Source organism: Vulpes lagopus, chromosome X (genome assembly GCF_018345385.1).
Source record: "Vulpes lagopus strain Blue_001 chromosome X, ASM1834538v1, whole genome shotgun sequence".
Taxonomy (NCBI): domain Eukaryota; kingdom Metazoa; phylum Chordata; class Mammalia; order Carnivora; family Canidae; genus Vulpes; species Vulpes lagopus.
Window position 1 is genome coordinate 33,049,023 of NC_054848.1, and position 26,461 is coordinate 33,075,483.

The window sequence follows — 26,461 nt, forward strand, 5'->3', positions numbered from 1 at the left end:
TTTTCTTTCCACTTAAAGAATTCTCTACATTTCTTGTAAGGCTGGTTTAGTGTTGATGAACTCCTTTAATTTTGCTTGTCTGGAAAACTCTATCTTTCCTGTTCTAAGTGATAGCCTTGTTGGCTAGAGTATTCATTTCTCTTGTATATAACTATCTTTTTTCTTGCTGCTTTAAAAATTCTCTCTTTATCATTACCTTTGCCATTTTAATTATTATTAAAAGACCAACTTGGGTTCATTTTCCTAGGAACTCTCTATGCTTCCTGGACCTGGATGTTTGTTTCCTTCCTTAGATTAGGGACATTTTTAGCTATTATTTCTTCAAATAAATTTTCTGACTCCTTTCTCTCTTCTTCTGGGACTCCTATACTGTGAATGTTAGGACATTTGATAATGTCAGAGTCCCCTTAACGTAATTTTTTTTATTATTCTTTTTCCTTTTCAGCTTGGTTGCTATTATTATCTTCCAGATTGCTGATATTTTTTTTTGCTATCATCTACTGTTGATTCCCTCTAGTGTATTTTTCATTTCACTTAGTGAATTTTTCAGCTCTGATTCTTTTATAACTCTTTGTTAAAATTCTTAGTGAGCAAATCCACTCTTAAGTCCAGTATCTTTATGATCATTATTTTGAATTTATCATATATTATCTCTTTTTGTCCTTTTACTGTGACTTTGCATTTTTCTTTCATTTGGAACCTATCCCTCTGTCTCCACATTTTGCCTAACTCTGTGTTTCTGTCTATTTGGTAGGTGAGTCCTGTCTCCTGGTCTTGACAGTAGTAGCCTTGTGTAAAAGAGGTCCTGTGGTGCCCTATAGTGCAATCCTGCCTGGTCACTAGATTTAGGCATTCTCGGGGTATCCTTTGTCAGCTGTGTGCACCCTTCTGTTGTGGCTGAGCCATGATTGTCTCCAGCTCAGCTGTCTGCAATAACCTGCTTTCCCTACTGTGAATGCATTAGGCAGGGTTGGTCCCTGTGCTGTTGAGATGTCTGGCTGCAGTCACCACAGGCCCTTTCATGGGCAAGGACATTAATCAGCCTTAGCTGTTTGCAATTAGCCTTTCTGATACAGCTGCAGGTGCACCAAAGGGTAGGGCTTGCCCCATGAACAGACAGCTAAAAGATCTGGCTGCTAGAGCTGTGAGTGTGCTGGTATGGTAGCAGCAATCACATTGGAGTGGTGCCAGCCCTGGCCAGGGCTACCTGCCAAATGAGGCAGGGCAGGAGTCACTTTGGAGGCTGGCAGGTTGAATAGGGTGGTTGTACAGGAGATGGCCAGGGTGGAAGCATGCAATACTAACAAGATAGATGGAGAGTATTAGAACTGGATCCCATAAGCATCTAGGGCTGGGGAAGAACAAGAAAAATGGGACCCACCAGTACTTTTGTTTCAGAGGAATCTCCTGCAGATCTCTGCTCCTCTGATGCACATTCTAAGATTAGTTGATAAACCTCCTTCATGTATACCCCAGGCGCTTATCAAACTGTTGCTTCTGTGCTGTGTCTTGGGCCATTATTTAATATGTTGACTCTTTAAGGGAAAGAACTTGGTTTCCTATCACCCTTGCGCTCTTCCGGAGTTAAGCCCCAGTAGTTTCCATAGCCAGACATCATGGGTACTTGTCTTCCCAGTGCAGGTTCCCAGTGCCAGGGGTGCCTGGTGTGGGATCTCATTGTTTTGCTCCTCCAAGTTTGGTTAGCTGTGTCAGAGGATTGGTTCCCAAGCACATCTCCATTCCTCTTACCCTTTTTGAAATGGCCTTCTCTCTCTGACTAGCTGTAGGTCTGTTCTGCCAATCTTTAGGTAATTTTCAGCATTAGTTATATACATGTAATTGATGCCTCAGTGTGCCCACAGGAAGAAGCGAGCTCAGGATTCTTCTACTTCCCAACATCTGTTTACTTTGATTCTAATAGTTCAACTGGTTCGTTGTTAGGCAGTTTTTTGGCCAGAAAGTACTGCTACAGCCCATGTTTTTGGTTTCTCCTATGGGAGCTGACTTGCTAAGGTTGAGTGCACACATAAAGCTACTGGGAAGAAAAGGTGGTGGCAGAGTGGGGGTAAGTTTGTGTTTAGCACTTGTGGCTTTGGATGTGACCTGGTAGGGGCTATCTTTAACTAGAGGGTTCCATGGACTTCCCTCAACAAGGTGACAACCCCATGTCTTTGACACTCCACTTGACCTTTGGTAAAGTGGTCCATTGGGGAAAAAACAAAAGGGAAGAACTGGGGCTTGCTCTGGTTTTAGCCTTTTGTTTATGCTATCACAGTTAGCAATCAAAGGCTTAACTCTTTAATTTTTGGCTTGTTGCTACTCTAGGACCTGAAAGGACAGGTCTCCCAGCCCAGCTCCTCCTAACAAAAGTAATTACATTTTTCCATTCCTAAAACACAGCTAAGAATCACAGTCCTGGGGCACCTGGATGGCTCAGTCAGTTAAGCATCTGCCTTCGGCTCAGGTCATGATCTCAGGGTCCTGGGATAGAGCCCCGCATCAGGCTTCCTGCTCAACAGTGAGTCTGCTTCTTCCTCTTTTCCCTCTGATCTCTCTCAATTAAATATATAAAATCTTAAAAAAACATAAGTTGCTAGTTCCTAGGGATAAATTTTTTTTAAAAAATCACAGTCCTAAAAACCACTGACCACACTAAGTATGGCCTGTGCTTAAAACACTAAATAAGTTTTAATAAATTTGCTCCAAAATATTTTATTAATATGTTTTATACAAAAAACAAAGTAGAAGTTATGTGTTACACTGAATAACACAGTGAAAGCATGTGTATGGTTGTTGTTTCTAGTTTCTCTAAAATTAACCAGCCATGATGGAATAAAGAAAAAGAGTACATATTATATTCATCACTTTTGGGGTACACTTCAAAGTACAAAAAGCATCATGATAATTTTTAAGTGCAAAGAAAGCTCATATTAAAATAGACTTTAAAAATTACAAATAAAAATCTGTACATCAAGGATATTTTTAAGGCCTTTCCGTGTGCATAGCACTCTGTAGAATGAGAAGAGGAGCTGCCAAGAGAGGAACCATCACATCAGGTGTTACAGGTCTGGCCCATTTCAGCTTGCAGGACCATCTCCTCTTTTCTCAAGGGGAAAGTATCAATCAGGTTGAAGAGAGCCACAGGCATCACCAGGGAGACATAGCGCTCCTTGTCCATACCATGCTTATCCACTAGCACCATACTGAAGGAGTAGAGTGGGATGCGCAGCAACAACCTAGGACAGACAAAGAGAAGACTGTCAAACCTGACTCCCAAGGCTTCTGCTGGACCAACCAGAGCCCTAGAGTGATACTGTGTGTAGAGAAAGGCTTATTTCCACAGACTTACTCATCTCAAGACCCTTGCTACTCAAAGTATGATGCTTGGACAAATAGCATCACACGGAAACTTATTAGAAATGAGAATCCCATCCTCCATCCCAAACCTACTGAATTAAAATCTGCATTATTAGCAAGATCCCCAAATGACTGGTATGCATATGAAGGATTAAGTAGTACTACTTTATAATCAGGAAGACACCGGGCCTGCCTTGGAGCTGTGTGCCGATAGGTACTACAAGGTAGGTACAACAATACTAGCAGATTTTGTGCATTACACTGTCGTCAACCCAAATTTGCAGACTAGGTTTGCACAACTATGTACATCCTGGAACTAGGTCAGTGGTTAATAGGGAGGATCTTGCCCTATGTCTGGACACAGTTTTCATTGTCACAGTGAAATGGTGCTTCTGGCCTCTTGTGAGTAGAGGCCAGGGATGCTGCTGAATCTACTACAACCCACAGGAAAGCCTCCCCCACAAAGAATTAGCCCCAAATTCAATAGTACTAAGGTTGAGAAACACTATAGTTCTGGCCCATGCTGGCTTATTCGGTAGCCAGCTCAGGACTGCACCATTAGAGCAGATTAAACTTACTCTACACTCTAGGTATATTAAGTTGGTTAAGTATGACTCAAATAATTTTCCCCAAATTCAAAGTTTCAAAAGTCTGATTTTTTTCTACCACACTAGAAGGTATATTGTGTAAAATGATTTTTATATCAACAGAAATATTTAGATGAAATAAGCCAGAGAAAGCAAACAAGCTGACCACCTGAGCCCATTGAAAAATAAAATGGAGATTGAGTGGGTTTATTTTTTAATTTCGTTATCTAGCAATTACATGTAAGGCAGACTCTACAATGCCATCTGTATTTAAAGTGAAATATTTTTCTCCCCATGAAAGGATCAAAAGAAAAATATTCACTACTCTGAATCCGAACTGACTGTACTTTCCTCTGCCTTTAAGGGGAGTTTCAGGGAAGATGGGAATAATTTCTACTTTATCTCCATAGGAAGCTAAATTGCTAATTCCATGCTAGTGACTAGAAAGAAAAAGAAAGACAACATTAAAGTATCTCCAGCAGGTCTCCTGAGATATAAGAGGGAAGTAGATGACCCAGAAATGCATTAATGGAGTGTTTGTAGACCACGAAGTGAGTCAAAAATGCAGAGAAAAACTTCTCCGCATTCTTAAAATGAAGAGTATTTAGGTCTGAGGGAGAGGGGGATGTCCTAGGGCAGTGGGTCCCAGAAAACAGGAGTAGAAAAGAAATCTGGTCTGGAGGGAAAAAAAAGGCCAAGCAATGTTGTGGCCTAAGGGAAAGGGTAACCAATGAGGAATTGGAGCATTTGACGTTCTAGTGCTCCTGAGCCTAGGGTGGAAATCTCCCATGTTGCCACCACCTGCTACCGCACACATTCCTCGTGTGAGCCTCTTGCCTTAACAGAATATAAAGAAAAACTACCAGGGCAAGAAATGAGTGTTCAGGCCAGCATGCTATCAAGTCACTGGAATGTATCCCACCATGGCCGAGAGACCACAGAAATCTTGGGGGTAGATGGTGGGGCACCCCACAGGTTAAGGGGTGGTGCCAGCATTGTGTTGGAGTCACATAAATGCCTGTCATCAGACCAGAATGAGATCCTCCTGGAGAATCTTCTAGAAAACTCTGTAGACTCAAAAAATACCACGGGATGTTCCATTTTATGATGGCAATGGAAAAGGATCCTGAACTCACCTCCTCCCCTGGATACAAGTTCCTCTGAAAAAACAAAACAAAAACAAAACCAGGCAGAGTGACTTCCGCGTATCAGGAAATGAGCCACATCCAAGTGGGTAGGAAAAGCCGAGACACAGTCTCACCACACAATCCACACACCTGGCATCATGACACACAAGAGGGAACTGAAAACCTGGAGCTTCTCCCTGAGGATCAAAGCAAGCCCACCCCACTTAGGGAACCCTGTCCTTTGAGACGTGCACATGAGAGAGCCCCCAAACACCTAGCTTTGAAGACTAATAGGGCTGAAGCCTGTGAGACTCGCAGGTCTGTGGTAAACTGAGAAATGATGCTTAACAGGGCTCAACATGCGAACTCACCCCAAAGTGCAGCCCAGAAGCAGCCATTTGAAAAGCACCCCAGACGTCAGGTAGAAGAGGCTCCTTGGATCATTTTTAAGCATGTGACTGAAGGTCAGAGGCCTGAGGGTGAGTCTCCAGGGACCAAGGTTGGTGGGTACCATTTTCACACTCTATCTCTGTCTTGCTCAAGTCAGTGGAAGCCACCTTTTTTTCTGTTTTTGGGCTGTGGGCCGCTGCTTTACACTCCAGCCAGCAGGTGCCATCTTTGTGCTATCCTGCCTCCTAAAGCTGGGGGGCACTGTTTTTCTCTCTCCATCTTTTCCTTGCTCCCTGTCTTGCACACTCAAGCTCTCCTGCCCTCCAGCTCTGTCCATCTCTCGCCCTCTCTCCATCTGTCCTCCACACTCTTGTTCCTCATTTCTCTCCCCCTTTCCCTCTCCTTCTCTATGTGTGTCTCTCCTTTGCTCCATCCCCTTCTCCCTTTTATCCTTCTCTCTCCCTCTGTTTCTCTCTTTTTGCCTCCCTTTCTCTGTGTGTCTCTCCATGTTGGTGTCCTTCTACCTCTGTAGCTCTCTCTCTCTCTCTAGGTCTCAGTCTTTGTCCCATCTTCCACCCTCCTCCTCTCTCACCTTCTTCCCCCCCTACCCCTCTCTACGTGCCTCTCACTCCATTTCTGTCCCTGTCTCTCTTTCAACGTCCATCTCTTCCCCTCTGTGGATGTAACAATGGAGAAGACAGTTTTTCTTAATTTCTCTTTCTACTGCTTCATTATTGGTATTTAGAAATACAATGGGTTTCTGTACATTGATTTTTTCATATCCTTGGACTTTACTGAATTCATTTATCAGTTCTAGCCATTTGTTGGTAGAGTCTTTCAGGCTTTCTATATGGAGTATCAGGTCATCTGCAAACAGGGGAAGTTTTACCTCTTCTTTACTGATGTGGATGCATTTCTTTCTGATGTTTGATTGCCGTGGCTAGTACTTCCAGTAATATGTTGAGTAAGAGTGTAGCCAGAGTGTACATCCTTGTCTTGTTTCTGACCTTAGAGGAAAAAGCTCTCAGTTTCCCCCTATTAAGGATGATGTTCACTGTGGGTTTTTCATAGATGGCCTTTATTATGTTGAGGTATGTTCCCTCTAACCCTACTTTGTTGAGGATTTTAATTATGAATGGATGGTGTACTTTGTCAGATGTCTTTCTGCATCTGAGAGGATCATATGGTTCTTATCTTTTCTCTTATTGATGTGATGTATCACATTGATTACTTCGTGACTGTTGAACCATCCTTGCAACCCAGGAATAAATCCCACTTGATGGTGGTGAAGGATTCTTTAAATGTGTTGTTGGAATAGGTTTGCTAGTATTTTGCTGAGGATTTCTATATCTGTGTTCAGAGATATTGGCCTGTAGTTCTCTTTTTTGTGGTGTCTTTATCTGGTTTCAGTATCAGGGTAATGCTGGTCTTTCACAATGAATTTGGAAGTTTTCCTTCCCTTTCTTTTTTTTTTTTTTTTGGAATAGTTTGAGAAGACTAGGTATTAACTCTTCTTTAAATGTTGGTGGAATACACCTGTGAAGCTCTCTGGCCCTGGACTTTTGTTTGTTGTGGGGTTTTTTTTAATTATTATTACTGGCTCAATTTCTTTGCTGGTAATCAATCTGTTCACATTTTCTATTTCTCCCTGTTTCAGTTTTGGTATGTTTTATGTTTCTAGGAATTTCACCTTTTCTTCTAGGTTGTCCAATTTGTTGGCATATTATTTTTCATAATATTCTCTTATAATTGTGTTTCTGTGGTGTTGGTTGTGATCTCTACTCTCATTTGTGATTTTATCTGAGTTTTTTTTCCTTCAGAAGTATGGCTAGAGGTTTATCAACTTTATTAATTTTTTCAAAGAACCAGCTCCTGGTTATACTGACCTGTTCTATTGGTCTTGTAGTTTCCCTGTCATCTATTCTGCTATAATCTTTATTATTTCTTTCCTTCTGCTTATTTGGGGTCTTGTTCTTTTTCTAGCTCCTTTAGGTGTAACATCAGGTTGAGATTTTTCTCACTTCTTGAGGTAGGCCTGTATTGCCATGAACTTCCCTTTTAGAACTGCTTTTACTACATTCTTAAGGTTTTGAACCATTGTGTTTCATTTTCCTTTGTTTCTATGTACTTTGTTTATTCTTTGATTTCCTGGTTGACCCTCTCCTGGTTTAGTAGCATGTTCTTTAACCTCTATGTATTTGTCTTTCCAGATTTTTTCTTGTGATTGACTTCTAACTTCATAGTGTTGTGGTCAGAACAGATACAAGTTCAACAAATTCAAAAATATCAGTCATACCATGTTTTATGACCCAATATGTGATCTATTCTGGAATGTTTCATGTGATCAGTACCCTTTTATAACATATAATACTTTGTGTTAGTTTGTTCTCTAAAAAAAATTCATTAACCAAATACCTTGAGACAAAAAAATATACTAAAACTCATGGAATGTAACAAGAACAGTTCTAAGATAAGTTCATAATGATAAATGCCCACCTCAAGTAAGAAAAAAAAAAACAAGTAACTAACCTAAGTTTACACCTCAACCAGATAAAAGAACAAGTGAAGGCCAAAAAAGAAGGAAGTAAAGTTAAGAGCAATGAAAAAAGATAGCAATTATTGACTAACCTTTAGCTAGATTTACCAACAAAAGGAGGGGGCTCAAGTAAAATCAGACATGAAAGAGGAGAGGTTACATCTGATACCATAGGAATGCAGGAATTCAAATCATATACTACTATTAATAATATGCTAACAAATTAGACAACCTAGAAATGTATAAAATCTTAGAAACATATAACCTTCCCAACTGAATCATAAACAAACAGAATATCTGAATACACCAACTTCTAGTAAGGAGATTGAACCAGTAATTTAAAAACTTCCCACCAAACAGAAGACCAGGTCCACACAGCTTCACTGGTGACTTAAACATTCAAAGAAGATTAATAAGAATCCTTTCAAACCATTTTTAAAAATGGAAGAGGAGGGAACACTACCAAGCTTATTTTATGAGGCCAGCATTTCCCTGGTACCAAAACCAGATTAAGACACAAGACACTACAAGAAAAGCCCAATATCCCTAATGAACATAATTACAAAAATCTTCAACAAAACACTAGCAAGATGAATTCAACAATACATTAAATGGATCATTAACTATGCTCAAGTGGGATTTCTTTCAGGGATTCAAGGATGTTTCAACATCTGTTAATCAACGTGATATACCACATTCACAAAATGAAGGATAAAAATAATATGCTCATCAACAAATGCAGAAAAACCATTTGTAAAATTCAACACCATCTGTGATGAAAACCCTCAACAAAATATAGAGGAAACATACCTCAACATACAGAGGTCATATATGACAAGAAGCCCACATCTAACATCATACTTGATGTCAAAAAGCTGAAGATCTTTCCAGTAAGGTCAGGAACAAGACAAGGATGACCACTCTCACTATTATTCGCATTGTATTAGAAATCCTACCCACAGCAATTAGGAAAGAATAATAAATAGAAGGCATTCAAATTGGAAAGGAAGTATTAAAACTGTCACTATTTGCAGAGGACATTATATATAAATGAAAATCCTAAAGATTGCACCAAGAAAGTGTTAGAGTAAATGAATTCAGTAATGTTACATTACAGGATACAAAAAAAAATCAAGATACAAAAATCTTCTGCATTTCTATACAATAATTATCAGAAAGAAAATTAATCACTTTTAAGGAGGTGAAAGACTTGAACACTGGAATCTGTAAGATATGAATGGAACTGAAGATGATACACAAAAAAATAGATATTCCATGCTCATGAATTGTAATATTGCTAAAATGTCCATACTATCCAAACCAATATACAGATTCAATGCAATCCCTATAGAAATTCTATTTTTCATAGAAATAGAACAAAAAAATCCTTGAATTTGTATGGAAGCAGAAGAGATGCTGAATAGCTAAAACAATTTTGAGAAGCAACAACAAAGCTGGAGGCATTATACTCCTTGATTTCAAACTATATTACAAAGCTATGATAATCAAAACAATATGGTAGATACACAGATCAGTAGAACAGAATAGGAATCCCAGAAATAAACCCACCTTATATGGTCAATTAGTTTATGACAAAAGATCCAAGAATTCACAATGGGGAAAGGACAATTTTGTTAGTAATTTTGGGAAAATTGGAACATTTTCATACACTGCATGCAAAAATAAACTCAAAAATGGCTTAAAGACTTGAATGTAGGACCTGAAACCATAACATAGAGAATATATAATCAGTAAATCCATCATCAATGTGATGATTTTTTGGATATCAAAAATAAAAGCAACAAAAGTAAAAATAAGTGGGAATAAATCAAAAAATTTCTGCACAGGCAATTATTAACAAAATGAAAAAGCAACTTACTAAATTGGAGAAAATAGTCACAACTCATATTGGAGAAGAGGCTAATATACAAAATATGTAATAAAGAGCTCATACAACTCAGTAACAAACACAAAATTAAAAATGGGCAGAGAAGCTGCATAGATGTTTTCCCACAAAAGACATACAGATGGCCATCAAATCCATGAAAAGATGCTCAACATCACTAATCAGGTAAGTGGAAATCAAAACCACAGTGAAATATCACCCCAGTCTTGTCAGAATGGCTAGCATTTGAAAGACAAAAAAGTAAGTGTTGGTGGGGCACCTGGGTGGTGCAGTCAGTTAAGCATCTGACTCTTGGTGTTGGCTCAGGTCATGAGATTAAGCCTCTCATTGGGCTCCATACTCAGTGGGGAGTCTGTTTAAGAGTTTCCCTTTCCCTGCTCCCCCACCCCTGCTCTCTCTAAAATTACTAAATCTTGAAAAAAAAGTGTTAGGATGTGGAGTCAGTTGGTGCAGCCACTTTGGAAAACAGTATGGATAGTCCTCAAAAAATTAACAACTATATGATTGTCCAATTCCACTTTGGGGTATTTATCTGAAGAAATTTTTAAAAACTTGAAAAGATATACACACTACCCTTATCTTTACTCCAGCATTATTTACAATAGCCAAGAGATGGGAGCAATATAAGTGTCTATTGATGGACAAATGGATAAAGACAATATAGTACACATGATAAAATATTACTCAGCCATATAAAAGAATTAAATGTTGCCATTTGTGACAATATGGATGGACCTTACAGGACATTATCCTAAGTGTAATATATCAGAGGACAAATACCATATGGTGTTACTTACATGCAGAATCTAAAACAACAAACAAAAAATATTCATAGATACACAGGACATATTAGTGGTTGCCAGAGGCAGGAGGTTAGGGGTGGGTAAAATGTGTGAAGGGGGTTAAAAGGTGACTTCTAGATGTAAGTCATGGGGATTAACATACAGCTTGGTGGTTATAGTTAATAATACCACATTACAGATTTGAAAGTAGCTAAGAGTAAATCCTAAAATTTCACAAGGAAAAAATATGACTATCTATGGTGATGGATGTTAACTAGCCTTAGCATGATGATCATTTTGCAGTACAAATATTGAATCACTAAGTTGTATATTTGTATAGTGTCAATTATACCCCCAAAATAAAATGAATATTAAAATAATGGCATTCTTTGTCCCTACCACCCTTGCAATTGCTGGGAAGTTACTCTAGAGAACGTGAATTTGCCCATACCTTCATCTCTAAAAAACAGAGTAGGGGCACCCAAGTGGCTCAGTCAGTTAAGAGTCTGACTCTCGATTTCAGCCCAGGTTATGATCTCAGGGTCATGGGGTAGAGTCTGCGACAGGCCCCACACTCAGCAGGGAGCCAGCTTGAGATTCTCTTCTCCCTCTGCCCCTCTGTCCCCCATGTGCTTGCTTGCATGCACACTTGCTCTCTCTCTCTCTCACAAAAATAAATGAATCTTAAAAAAATAAAAAACCATGAGAGCAAGAAAGCAGGGAGGCGGGGACTTTGCAACACCAGGCACTGCTGCTGCCTGCTAATTGTTTTATCCTGGCTTTAGTGCTATTTGAAAATAGTATTCTAACCAGACAAGAGAATTTTTAGATTCTCCAGGCATTCTGCATCTCCTTTTCTTCCATGCTTCCCATTCTTTGCCTAAATTGGCTCTTTTCATCTGCACTAGACTCTACGGTGGAATTCAAAGGGAAAAAGATAAAACATCCATCTGGCAAGTCCCTTATTCCTCACGGATAGGGCTGATAAAGGGGACATGTGGCCTGACACTGAATCCATTAGGCAACACATGAGACAGATCATCTCTGCGTGACATCTACCTGGACTAGCTTCTGGCTACTGGTAATGATTGACTCTTTATATAGGCTGCTTTGCAAAATATCCACTTCAAAGTCGTGAAGCCTTTGGTAAAATGGTAGGCCAGGGGTGCCTGGGAGGCCCAGTCGGTTGGGTATTTGCCTTCAGCTCAGGTCATGATCTCAGGGTCCTGGGATTGAGCCCCATGATGCGCTCCCTGCTCGGAGGGGAGTCTGCTTCTCCCTCTCCGCCTCCTCTCCATTGCTCATGCTGTCTCTCAAATAAATAAAATCTTAAAAAACCCACACACACACAAAAAAAAAACACCACACTATGCCAGGGGACCAGCAGTTTCGGCCACATTTGGGAACATGCTAGAAGTGCAAATTCTCAGGCCCCATCCCAGACCTACTGAAGCAGACACTGTGGGGGTGGGGCCCAGCATTCTATGTTTTAACTGTGCTCCAGGGGATTCTGAGGCTGGCTCTAGCCTGAGAAGCGCTGCGTAATTTATTTTTGCAACTTCTTTGTTTCTTCAATCATCCCCAGCCTGCAGAGGTTTCTAGTAGCCCCACATCTACAACCTGAATGACAGGAGTTTTTGTCTTAACTCAGATCTTCAAATTTCAATAGTTTAAAATCACATCACATTAAAATTTTATCAAGATTGCCTCTCTATATATCCGCAATCCAAAGAGTAACATTTAGCAGATTCTGTGGCAGGTTTTTAAGAAATCATGAACACAGGGTATGAGCAGATAGTTCTAAATTACCAACAGCTTCAAACACTTATTTTGAGAATTTTTGTTATACATTTTCAGATGTCAACATAATCCTCTCCCGAGTTTTGCTGTTTTCGACTTGAAATAGAACTGTAAATACACTCTTAGATCTACTATTTCCAAGGTTGAGAATACCCTCTATTTCAGTTTCAAGTCATTTCCTCCATTTATTTAACTCCAACATGGTGCCAGGCACTATGGTAGGTACTGGACAGCAAATGTTGAGGAGATCTGATAGTGACCTCAAAAATGTCACCTGTAGAGAGAAGCTAGTGAATGAAGCAGGACCAAAAAAAAATGTATGCATAAAAGCTTTTGAGTATACCCAGCCTTCCCTCTTTCAGCCAACTAAAGAGAATTCAGGCATCCTCATTTCTTTTTCCATCCCTTGCCTCTGAGTTTTTGACCTTGGTATGGATGGGGCACTCTTTTTGGCATGGAGAGGTATAAATCAAACATGGGGGGGGGTGTTAAAAGGCAGATGGAAATAGACAAAGAATCTTTTGTGTCCATCTATAACATCACCAGCTAAGTATGTACTTCTATCATATAATCTTTCAAGGAATCTCTGTGAGCCTCTCTGAACACCTGTGATGGGGCTCATCAGGTCTTCTTTCATTATCTTCTGGGAATACAGAAAGACTGCATTTCCCAGCCTGCCTTGGAGTTCAATGGCAACCATGTGATGAATTCTAGCCAGTGGACTTGCAGAGAGCAATTTTAGGCTTCCAACATGAAGCACAAAAGGAGCCTATGGTTTGTCTTTACAGTCTGCCCTCTTTGCAGAAACCCAGAAGTCATGTGTTCGAAATGTTGATGCTACAAGATGGTGGAGCCACCATCAGCCTGGGACTCTTAAAGACTAAGAAGAGTAGGGGCTTCAACTATAAACAACTTCCTTGCACTGGGTGAAAAAGAAGATGGGTGAGAAAGGAAGATTTTGAGGAGTTTTGCTTTAGTCTAATTATCCTTTTCACGGTTGTCAAGAGATGGAAGTAAATATTTGGGATTGTTCTGAAATTACCTTTTGGCTACTGAATCCTGCTTTTTTCATGCACCATAACTCACATCCTGAGCACCATGATTCTAGCTTTCTAAGTATTACCAAAGTAAAATATAGTTGTTAAAATGGAGGAATGGACAAGTGTCATGGAAGCATGGAGGTAAAAGAGGCCAGGCCTGGAAAAACTTATTGGATGCCTGCTCTCCCAATAACACAAAGGGCTGCATAGGTCCTTTTGGCAGCCTCTTCTCTACCCACCCCAACCCCACCAAGCTGAAAGAAAAAACAAAACAAAGACAAGGCATAGACACTCGGTTAAAGGGGAAAAGAAGAAAATACTGGAAATTATCTACTGCATAATATATTTGGACAAGCAGCACCATGCCGATTTACATGGCTCTAGAACTCTCAGACTACAAGCCATTAAACATTGAAGATTACCTGGCATTAATACTGACTAGCAAGACATCAGGGAATCTGGTCCAAAAACACATTATAGGGGGTACAATTTAAGGACAGAATTTCTACCTACCTGAGCTGCAGAGCTAGGGCTGGAGGCATAATCTTTGCTCCTATCCTACCAATGAGGGTTGGGAACACACCTACAAGCTCCACCACGGTAATATGTCGAAGATCCAGGCCACACTGTGCTTGCTGGAAAAAAAAAAAAAAAAGAAAGGCATGAGCATGAAGAAAGAGACTTCCAGGTCAAACTACAGACTCACAGAAGCAGCAGTGTTCTGTTTTGGGAAGTTTATTTGCCTACTCCAGGCATTCTTGAAAACAGTGGAGAAATTAGGGTTCAACTAGTGGTTATAAAACCTAAATATTTTCCTGGAGAAATCATTCAAAAACGACTTAGCAACAAGATTTTGAAAACCTACACAAGATGGCAGTCTGTATTTCCAGGTGGGGTGAGACTTTGCATGAGCCTAAGATCCTAGAAAGTGTCCGAAACTACCCACAGAGAATTCTAATTTGTTTTCAAGGAGAGAAGAATATTTCCAGAGTCCCCTTATCTGCCCTTGCTTCTCCCTCCACCCCCATGCCCCTAAGCTCCTCATACCAACACAGTAAGAAAACACTCAGTAATCAAAGGTTTCAGTCTTCATCTAGTGCCCTAATTTTCACATCTGGTGACCTGACTTTTATGCCTGCTGCCCATAGGACACCCTTTGATAGCTTGTCGCTAGAGGCCGGGGCAAGGGGGGGGGGCTTGCATTCCTGGGTCTCAAGAGACCATAACAACTGGAGAGACAGTTATTGGTAGACTACAACTCCTATAGCACAGCACAGATGGAAGACTGAAAACCAGCAGTTTTTTTTAAAGATTCATTTGAGAGAGTGAGAGAGCAAGAGGATGAGCACGAGCAGGGGGAGGGGCAGAGGGAGAGGGAGAAGCAGGCTCTCCACTGAGCAGGGTGCCTGACAATCCCAGGACCATGGAACCATGACCTGTGCTGAAGGCAGATGCTTAACCCACTGAGCCACCCAGGCACCCCTACCAGCAGCGTTTCTGAGAATGGGACCTATCTTTTTGTCTGGTTGGTTTGGCCTGAGAGGCAGGCTTCGGTTGGGCATGCATCTAGGGGCCAAGAGAGATGTTCTCAGGGACTGGAGGCCAGTGGATGCAATGTTTGTGCTCTACCTCCTCCTCATTCCACCTCACTAGAATCTTCTAAAAAAAAAAAAAAAAGCTATTCTTTTGTCTGGTCATTTGATTTTTATGGCTGTTGCCAGGGAACATCTTTCTATTACCTGGCTGTGGTATCCTACAGGACTGTAAGCAAAGGAGAGAGAGTTCTTAAACAGCCACCACCCTCAGGAGCTCAGTCATGTGAAGGAGGCCTGTGAGCTTATCATCACAGCTGGGGCCTGAAGGGCAGGCTTCTCCTTAAATACACATTGAAGAGCAGACTGTAAACCTTTCCAGAGACCTTGGAGGGCAGGCCGTGCACTCCCAGGTCCTATGGGACTGTAACAATCAGACAGTTCTTTGCAGGCTGCCACCCCCAGAGCACTAAATCCACAGCCAACTGAAGCACAATCCCAGTATTTCTGTGAAAGAAGCCTGTTCGTTTGTCCTGGATCTTAGGCTTCAGGTTTGGCACACACCTAGAGGCCTGCAGAGATGCTCTCAGGGAACACAGGCCAGGCCAAGGGACACCACCTTTTGTACTCTTTCATGCTCTCGAAGTTTTCTTGGATTTGCCCAGGCAGGCAAATTAACTTGTTGCCCCATCCACTATGGATCAAGGCTCACAGTCACTCCTGACCAGAAAGCCTATTTGGGAAAATCTGGGAGTTGCTGTAAGTGACCTCTTCCAGTCCTGCCCAGGCAGGAACGTGGATCATGGCCCCACCAGCTATGGAATATGGCTTCCACCCCACTCTGACAGGGAAGATTGGTAAGAACATCAGGGCACTACCTAACCCAGCCACTCCCAAGCTGGGAGGTAGGTAGACAGAGCTGATGGCCACCAGAGCAAACACAGTAGCCCTGCTCAGACATGAACTTGAAGCTTGGGTCAACTTGAGTCAAGACCAAAAATAAAGAGCATTGGCAGCCTTAGAGCTGCTGCTCCCACTGAGCCCAAGCAGGGAGCCTAATGCATCGCCTACTAATTGGTCACCCCACTTATTGCTGCATACAGCCTCCAGACCGCCCGACCAGGGCACCTTCCCACAGCATAAGGGATGCTGAATGGCCTATTTAACAACCCGGCTTAGAGTGGCACTTGAACAGAGGGCACAGCCCATGGCTTTTCCTGTCTACAGAGCAAAATTGGTAGCTTCACCCGACTATGATACTCAGTGCATACTCTTGCCTGATTCAGGTCCACAAGCAGTGAGCTGTGCTGACCCTGGGTTCCATCCCACTGCCCCACCAGAACATGGGAGCTAAGTCCTAGTTCCACCTTCTGCCGAGCATAGTAGCCAGTTCTGACAGTCTAATAAGCCTGACTAGACAATCCAGGCAAGTGTGAAGCCCAACCTATAGCTTCACTTGGACAGGGAACCAAACCAGCAGTCTTACCAGCTATTTTCAGTAGTGCATACCCTCTACCCCCCACCACCAGCCTTAGAACTCAAACAGTTGCCTTGCCCCAAAATAGACCCTCATAGCAGGCGCCCCACCCTCCCAAAGACATTATCTGCAGACATGCCCAAAAAGCCAAAATTGAGCTTACTGCTGAGGAACGGTCTCAGTCAGAAACAACCTGCAATGTCTAGAAGAGAACACATACTCAAATGTGTAGATAGATACCAACATAAAGAATCAAGGATCATGAAAAAAAATCACGAAAGGAAATCAATCAAGGACACCACCAAAGGGAACTAGACATCTCTAATAACTGATCCTAAAGAAATGGAGATCTATGAACTGTCAGAGAATTCAGGATAATTCTAAGATTTGTGAACTACAAGAATACATAGATAACTAAACAAAGTTAGGAAAGCAATGCATAAACAGGAAATTCAACAAAGAGAAACAAAATTCTAGAGTGAAAAAATATGTAACTCAACTGAAGAATTCCATACAGAGCTTCAAAAGCAGTCTTGACCATCCAGAAAGGGGTGGGGGGGGACAATCAGCAACCTGGCGGATGTGGCATTTGAAATTACCTAGTCAGAGGAGAAAGAATAAAGAATGGAAAAGAAGGAATAAAGCCCATAGGATTTATGGTAGTGAATGAAAAGAAACGATTCCAGAAGGAGGGGGAATAAAAGGGAGAAAGGTGCAGAAAGTATATTTAAAAAATCATGGCTGAAAACTTCAAACCTTGGGAGAGAAATAGACATCCAAATCAAAGATGCCCAAATTATCTCAAATAGGGCTACACTGAGACACATTATAATTAAATTCTCAAAAGTCAAAGACAGAGCAAGAATTTCAAAAACAGCAAAAGGAAGTAGTGAAGTTACATATAAGGGAAGCCCATAAGACTATTACTGGATTTCTCAATAAACTTTTCAGGCCATAAGATAATGGAATGGCATATTCAAAATACTGAAAGAAAAAAACTCAACCAAGAATAATATATCAGGTGAAACAGTCCTTCAGAAACAGAGAAAAATTTTCCTGAGCAAACCAAAGTTGGTTTCTCCATTAGACGTGCATTATGAGAAATGCTAAACAAATGAGTTCATTTAACTGGAAATAAAAGAATATTAGTTAATATCATAAAAACAGAAGGCAACGTAAAAGTCACTATCAATGGCTAATATATGGTCGAAGTTGGATTCTGTAATATGATCAGGATGATACTTAGTTCACTTACAACTGTAACTTAAAAGTTAAAAAAATAGAGTAAAAATAAACTACAATCAGCTGTTATTAGTTATACACTATGAAACGTGAACTGTAACATCAAAAACCTAGAGTGTAGAAGTACAAAGCTTAGGAATTCTACTGAAGTTAATATTGGTTTAAAACAGTGTTACAATTTTAAGATATTTTATGTAAGCCTCATGGTAACCACAAGGGAAACACCTGTAGTAATTATACAAAAGAACATGATAATCAAGCCACATCAAACACACACACACACACACACACACACAGTAAATACACAGGAAGCAATAGATCTGCAAAACAATTTAAAAACAGTTAACAAAATAGTAGAAGGTATGTTCTTATCAATAATTACTTTAAATGGAAACACATTAAATTCTCTAATCAAAAGACAGAATGGGGGCAGCCCTGGTGGTGCAGTGGTTTGGCGCCGCCTGCAGCCTGGAACGTGATCCTGGAGACCCGGGATCAAGTCCCACATCGGGCTCCCTGCATGGGATGGGGCCTGCTTCTCCCTCTGCCTGTGTCTCTGCCTCTCTCTTGCTCTGTGTCTTTCATGAATAAATTAAAAAATAAAATCTTTAAAAACAAAAGACAGAATGGGTGAATGGATGAATGGATTTTTTTTTAAAAAGATACAACTATATGCTGCCTACTAGAGACCTACATTAGCTTTAAAGACACATATAGACTCAGAGTATGTGAATGAAAGGATATTTCAAGTAAATGGCAACCAAAAAAAGTAGAAGTAGCTGTACTTGTATCACAAAAACACTTTAAAATGGTAAAAGAAAAAAAGAGACAAGGTCATTAATATAATGATAAAGGGATCAATATATCAGGAAGATATAAAAATCAAAAGTATTTACATACCTAACATCAGAGCAGTGCAATACATAAAGCAAAAACACAGCTAAAAGGACAAATAAAGAGCAATACAAGAATGGTTGGGGACTTTAATATTGTTAAACTCTGTCAACAATGGACAGATCACCTATTCTCCAAAGTTAACCAATAGGGAAATAGTGGATTTGAACAGTACAATAGACCAAATGGACCTAAATGACATATATTGAACATTCTATTTGAAAACAGCAGAGTACTCATGGAATACTCATGGAACACTTTCTATGACAGACCATATATTAGGCCACAAAACAAGTTTTAGCCAATTCAAGAAGAATAAAATCCAAGTATCTTCTCTGTACATAACAGTATAAAACTAGAAATCAGTAACAAGAGGGAAATAGAAACACCCAAATACATGGAAATCAAACATTCCCCTGAATAGCCACTGTATTGGAGAAGAAATGAAAGGGGGATATAAAAAAGTATCTTGAGGCAAATGAAAATGAAAACATCAAAACATATGGGATACAGCAAAAGCAGTTCTGAGAGAAAAGTTCATAGCAATAAAAACCTATATTAAGGGATCCCTGGGTGGCGCAGTGGTTTGGCGCCTGCCTTTGGCCCAGGGCGCGATCCTGGAGACCCGGGATCGAATCCCACATCAGGCTCCCGGTGCATGGAGCCTGCTTCTCCCTCTGCCTATGTCTCTGCCTCTCTCTCTCTCTCTGTGACTATCATAAATAAATAAAAATTAAAAAAAAAAAAGAAAAAAAAACCTATATTAAGAAGTTCCCAAATAACCTAATTTTATACCTTAAGGAACTAGAAAAAGAAAAACAAACTGAGCCAAAAGTTAGCAGATGGGAGGAAATAAGATTAGAGTGGAAATAAATATAGAATAGGAAAACAATAGAAAAAAATTTAACCAAACTAAGATTGATTCTTTGAAAGAGAAACAAAATTGACATACCTTAACTAGACTAACCAAGGAAAAAAAAAGAGATCCAAATCAACAAAATTATATATGAAAAAGGAGATATTACAACTGATACTATAAAAGTACAAAGAATCACAAGAGGCTATTATGAACAAGTACACACCAAAAACTGGACAACCTAGAAGAAACGGAAAACTTAGCAACATACTAACTACCAATACTAAATTAAGAAAAAGTAAAAAATATGAAGAGTCAAATTACTAGTAAGGAGACTGAATCAGTAATCAACAACCTCACAACCAAAAAAAAAAAAAAATGCCCAGGACAAGATGGCTTTTTTTTTTTTTAAGATTTTTATTTATTAAAAAAAATAAAATAAAATAAAAAAAAATTAAAAAAAAAAGATTTTTATTTATTTATTCATGAGAGACACAGAGAGAGAGAGAGAGGCAGAAACACAGGCAGAGGGAGAAACAGGCTCCATGCAGATAGCCTGATGGAGGACTCGATCCTGGGACTCCAGGATCATGCCCTGGGCTGAAGGCAGGCGCTAAACCGCTGAGCCACCCAGGGATCCCCACAAGATGGCTTCACTAGTGAGTTTTTTGAAGAAGACTTAAAACCAATCCTTCTCAAGTTCTTCCAAAAAACTGAAAAAGAGGGAATACTTTCAAATTCATTTTATGAGGCGACCGTTACCCTGAAACCACAGCCAGAAAAGGATACTACCAGAAGAGAAAACTATAGAGACCAACATCCCTGATGAATACAGATGTAAAAATTTTCAATAAAATACTAGCAAACCAAATTCAGCAGTGCATTAAAAGGATTACTCACCAGGATAAAAGTGGGATTTATTCCTGAGATGCAAAAAATTTCAATATAGACATATCAACCAATGTGATCCATCAGACTAATAGAAAAAGTCACATGATATCTGAACAGATGCAGAAAAAAGTACTGGATAGAATTTAAATTCCATTCATGATAAAAACTCTTAACAAATTAGGTATAAAAAGGAATGTACCTCAGTATAATAAAGGCCATATATGATAAACCCAAAGTTAATTTCATATGGAAGGGTTAAATGTTGAAAATTTTTCTTTTTTCTAAATATCATGAACAAAACAAGGGTGCCCATTCTAACCACTTCTATCCAACCGGTACTAGAAGACCTTTCCAGAGTAATCAGGTTGAAGGAAAGAGAGAAAAGGCAGCAGAATTGGAAAAGAAGTGAAATTTTCTCTATTTGCAGGTGACATGATCTTATATAGAAGCAATCCTAGACTCCACCAGAAAATCGTGTGGTATCATCAATGCACTAAGTTACAGTATACAAAATTAACTTATAAAAATTAGCAGCATTTCTATACAGAATGAGTTATCTGAAAAAGAAAGAAAACAATCCCATTTACAGTAGCATCAAAAACAGTAAAATGCATACATAGGAATAAACTTAACCAAGGAGGTAAAAGATGTCTACTCAGAGCTACAAGGCATTGATGAAAGAAATCAAAACACAATTAAATGAAAAGGTATCCTGTGTTTGTGGATTGAAAGAATATTGTTTAAATGTGAATACTACCAAAAGCCATCTATAGATTCATCAACATCAACAATGGCATTTTTTTTTACAGAAGTAGAAAAAAAGTATTAAAATATATATGAAACCCACGAAAGACCCTAAATATCCAAGACATTCCTAAGAAGAAAAAAATGGGAATCATTACACTTCCCGATTTTAAGCTACACTACAAAGCAGTTATAGAATCAAGAGTGTTCTACTGGTATAAAAACAGACACACCGATTAATGAAACAGACTTGAGTGCTCAGAATTAAACCCATGTATGTGCAGTCAACTAATATTTGACAAGGGATGCAAGAATATTCAATGAAGACAGTCTCATCAAATGGTGCTGGGAAAACTGAATATTCACATGTAAAATAATGAAATTAGACCTCTATCTCTTTTTTAAAAAGATTTTATTTATTTATTCATGAGAGACAGAGACAGAGAGAGAGAGGCAGAGACACAGGCAGAGGGAGAAGCAGGCTCCATGCAGGGAGCCTGACTTGGGACTCTATCCCGGGTCTCCAGGATCAGGCCCTGGACTGAAGGTGGGGCTAAACCGCTGAGCCACCTGGGCTGCCCTTAGACCTCTATCTTATAACACTTATAAAAATTAACTTGGCATGGATTAAAGACTTAAACATACGACCTGAAACCAGGAATTTCCTAGAAGGAAAATTAAGGAAAAAGCTCCTTGACATGGGTCTTGGCATTGATTTAGATATGCATCTAAAGCACAGTCAACAAATGAAATACAAGTGGGACTAAATCAAACTAAAAAGCCTCTGCACAGCAATAGAAACAAAAAAAGTGAAAAGACAACCTACTGAATGGAAAAAATATTTGAAAGATAGATCTAGGAAGGGGTTACAATCCAAAATACATAAAGAACTCATACAACTCAATAGCAAATAAATAAATACATACATACATACATACATACAACCCCCCCCACACACACAAATAATCTAATTAAAAAGTGGAAAATATCTGAATAGAATTTTCTCCAAAGATACACAGAAGATCAACAGGTACATGCAAAGATGCTCAACATCACTACTCATCAAGTAAATGTAAATCAAAACTATGAGACTCCTATTAGAATGCCATCAACAAAAAGACAAAAGATAACAAATCCTGGTAAGGATGTGGAGAAAAAGGAACCCTTGTGCACTGCTGGTGGTAATGTATATTGGTGCAGTCATTATGGAAAATAGTATGTAGGTTACCTCCCAAATTGAAAATAGAAGCTCCATATGATAAAGCAATTCCACTTCTGGATATTTATCCAAAGAAAACAGTAACACTAACTCAAAGAATGTTCATTGAAAAATCATTTACAAGAGCCAAGATATAGAAACAACCTCAGTGTCTACTGATGGATGAATGGATAAAGAAAATGAGAGGTTGTAGACACACAATGAAATATTACTCAGCCAAAAGAGAATAAAACCTTGCCATTTGCAACACCATGAATGGACCTTGACAGCATTATCCCAAGTGAAATAAGTTAGAGAAAGACCAATACTGTATGATCTCACTTATATGTGAAATGGAAAAAAAAGTCCAAACTCATAGAAAAAGCTATCTTTGGATTTGTGGTTACCAGAGATGGGAGTTGGAGGGAGGGGGAATTGGAGAAAGGTGATCTAAAGGTAGAAACTTCCAGTTACAACATACATACTAGCAATATAATGTGCAGCACAATGAGTATAGTTAGCACTGCTGAATGATATATGTGGATGTTGTTAAGAGAGTACAACCTGAGAGGTCACATCACAAGGAAAAAAAATTTTTTTTTGCTTCCCATTCTTATTGTATATACATGAGCTGATGGACGCTGACTAAACTTACTGTGGCGATCATTTTATAATATATGTAAGTCATATCATTATGCTATATACCTTAAACTCATACAATGATGTAGGTCAATTATTTATAAATATAACTGGGGGAGAAAAAGATCCAGAGAAAAGAAAATGTAGCAATGACATACAGTAAATTCTCCATAACTGAAGAATAATTTATACACACACACACACACACACACACACACACACACACACATACACACACATACCTCTTATGAAATGATGGAGATCTGTAATTTACCTGATAAGCCATTCAAAGTAATGGTTGTAAAGATACTCACTGTACTTGGGAGAATGAATGAATGAACACAGTGACAACTTCAACCCACAGATAAAAAAAATATAAGAGTGGTTCAACAGCAGACCAGATGAAGCAAAAGAAAGGATCAGTGAACTCAAACACAAGGCATGGAACACAATCACAGCAATAAAAAGAAACAAGAATGAAAATAGTAAAGATAGCTTAATAGCCTTAAGGGACAACATCATTTGGAGTAACATTCACCTTGTAGGGGCTCCAGAAGGAGAGAAAAGAGAGAGAGAGAGAAAGGGGCAGAAAACTCATTTGATGAAGTAATGGCTGAAAATGTCTCTAACCTGAGGAAGGAAACAGACATCCATCTAGATCCAGGAAGCACGGAATGTCCAAATAAGAGAAACTCTAAGAGACCCACATATTGAGTCACAGCATAATTAAAATTTCAAATGTTAAAAGTCAAGGAGAGACCCTTAAAGCAGCAAAAGAGAAATATCTTGTTAAGTTCAAGGGAGCCTCCACAGCCCCCTTCAGAGTTTTCAGCAGAAACTCTTCAGGCCAGAGAAAGTGGCACAATACATTCAAAGTGCTGAAAGAAAAAAAAATCTCCCAACCAAGACGGCTCTACCCAATGAAAGTTATCATGCAGAATGGAAAGAGAGAAAGATTTTTACAGATAAGCAGAAGCTAAAAGAGTTCATCACCACTAAACCAGCCTTACAAAAACTGTTAAAGAGAGTTCTTTATGCCAAAATCGAAGGGAACTAATTCATAACGAAGAAATATATGAAAGGGGATGCCTGGGTGGCTCAGTGGTTGAGTGGCTGCCTTTGGCTTGGGGTGTGATCCCAGGATCCTGGGATGGAGTCCTGCAGGGAGCTGGTTTCTCCCTCTGCCTATGTCTCTGCCTCTCTATCTCACGAATAAATAAAATCTTTAAAGAGAAAAGAAACATATGAAAGATTCACTGGCAAAGGTAAATATATAGTAAAAGTAGTGGATAGATCACATAAAGCTAATATGAAGGTTAAAAGACAAGAGTACTAAAATACAACTATCAAGGGATACAAAAGATGAAAAGATGTACATTATTACATTAAAAACAAACTATCAGGGGAGAGAATACAAATTTAGAGTGCATTCAGACTTAAGTTCTAATCAAATTAAAATAGACCATTATAAATATAAGTGTTTGTGTAAGCCTCATGGTAACTACAAAGCAAAAACCTATGGTAGAAACAAAATACAATGAGAAAGGAATCTAAGCATAATACTAAAAGTCATCAAACCACAAATGAAAGAGCTAGAGATGAAGAAAGGAACATAGTACAAAACAGCCAGAAAGTAAGAACATGACAATAAGTATGTATCTGCCAATAATGACTTTAAATGTAAATATATGAAATTCTCCCATCAGAAGGTATAAAGTAGCTGAATGGATAAAAAAAAACACAAGACTCATCTATATGCTTCTTATAAGAGACTCACTTTAAATATAAGAATACTCAGATTGAAAGTGAAGGGTTGAAAAAAGATATTCCATGCAAATGGTAACCAAAAAAGAGCTGGGATAAGTATACATAGACAAAATAGACTTTACAACAATCTAATAAGAGGCAAAGAAAAGTATCAGATAATGATACAGGGATCAATCCAAGAAGAGGACAGAAAATTTGTGAATCTTTATGGACATAACATAGGAGCAACTAAATATATAAACCAAATGTTAACAGACCTAAAGACAGAAATAGCAATACAATAGGACACTTTACTATCCCCACTCACAACAATAGATAGCTCATCCAGACAGAAGATTAATAAGGAGGCATTGTCCTTACACAACATGTTAGATCAGATATATTTAACAGATCTGTAGAACATTCCATATAAAAGCAACAGAATACATTCTTCTTTTTTTGAAGGTTTCAAATGTACTTTATTCCTTAAATCATGCCATATTTTAGTGGGTGCACAGGGCTTTCACTTGGCATCAATTATGAGTTGGTTTTGAAACAATTCATTATTACACCAGCTGGGATTACTGATCCCTCCATTCCTTTGGGGTGACTCTGCCAACAGAGGACAGGTTCCATTCTATTCCAATTTGTGTTGCTGTATATGCCCATACAGCAATACAGAAAGTGGCTCCACTAGCTAATACAACATTACCATATTTGTCATGGAAATCAGGAGCCTGTTTCTGGTGACTCTGCCTTGCCATTGTTTGTGGAATGCTTTGAACAGAGACGATTTAGAGTGTTTCTGGCCATGGAAACATCCTGAAGCTGAAGGCAGAATGGTGCAACTGCAGTTACTGCTTTAGAATACATTCTTCTTAAGGGCACATGGAACATTCTCCAGGATAGATCATATGTTAGGCCAAAAAACAAGTTTTAATACATTTAAGAAGACTGAAATCATATCAAATATCTTTTCTGACCACAGTGGTATGAAATTAATGAGTTACCAGAGAGCTGGAAAAATTCATAAGTATATGAAGATTAAACAACATGCTACTGAACAAGCAATGGGTCAGCAAATCAAAAGAGAAATCACAAAAAAATACCCTGAGACAAATCAAAATGGAAATACAACCAAAAATTATGTGATGTAGCAAAAGCAGGCCTATGAGAGAAGTCCATAGTGATAAATGCCTATCTCAAGAAGCAAGAAAAGTCTCTATAAAACAATCTAACTTTACACATTGTCAAGGATATAGAAAAAGTAAAGCCCAAAGTTAGAAGAAAGGAAATAAGATCAGAGTAGAAACAGATGAAATAAACAATAGAAAAGATCAATGAATAGGAATAAGTTCCTTGAAGAGATAAAATTGACAAACCTGTAGCTAGACTCCCAAAGGGAAAAAGAGAGGAGTCAAAATGAGAAATGAAAGAGGAGACATTAAAACTGATAGCACAGAAATACAAAGGATCATAAGAGACTACTATGAACAATTACACACCAAGAAATTTGAGAACCTAGAAGTGGATCAATTCCTAGAAATATACAATCTTCTAAGATCAAATCACAATGAAACAGAAAATCTGAATAGACCCAGTACTTACTAGTAAGGATAATGAATTGGTAATCAAAAACCTCCCAATGAAAGACCAGGACTACACAGCTTCACTGGTGAATTCTCCCAAACATTCAAAGAAAAACACAAGTCCTTTT

The 26,461-nt window shown here is 39.0% G+C and overlaps 1 protein-coding gene and 1 pseudogene across 2 annotated transcripts in view; both read right to left on the reverse strand.

The window, feature by feature from the left end:
• Positions 1 to 2,696: 2,696 nt before the first annotated feature.
• Positions 2,697 to 26,461, reverse strand: part of SRPX (sushi repeat containing protein X-linked) — a 112,599-nt gene continuing 88,834 nt past the window's right edge. For both annotated transcript variants that reach the window (XM_041741614.1, XM_041741612.1), the window contains 2 exons: positions 14,039 to 14,160; positions 2,697 to 3,236 (listed from right to left, as the gene is read on the reverse strand). In XM_041741614.1, the coding sequence (XP_041597548.1) occupies positions 3,053 to 3,236; positions 14,039 to 14,160 (306 nt within the window). In that variant the 3' untranslated portion in view covers positions 2,697 to 3,052. The remainder of the gene's footprint in view (positions 3,237 to 14,038; positions 14,161 to 26,461) is intronic.
• Positions 25,278 to 25,565, reverse strand: LOC121483234 (annotated as a pseudogene).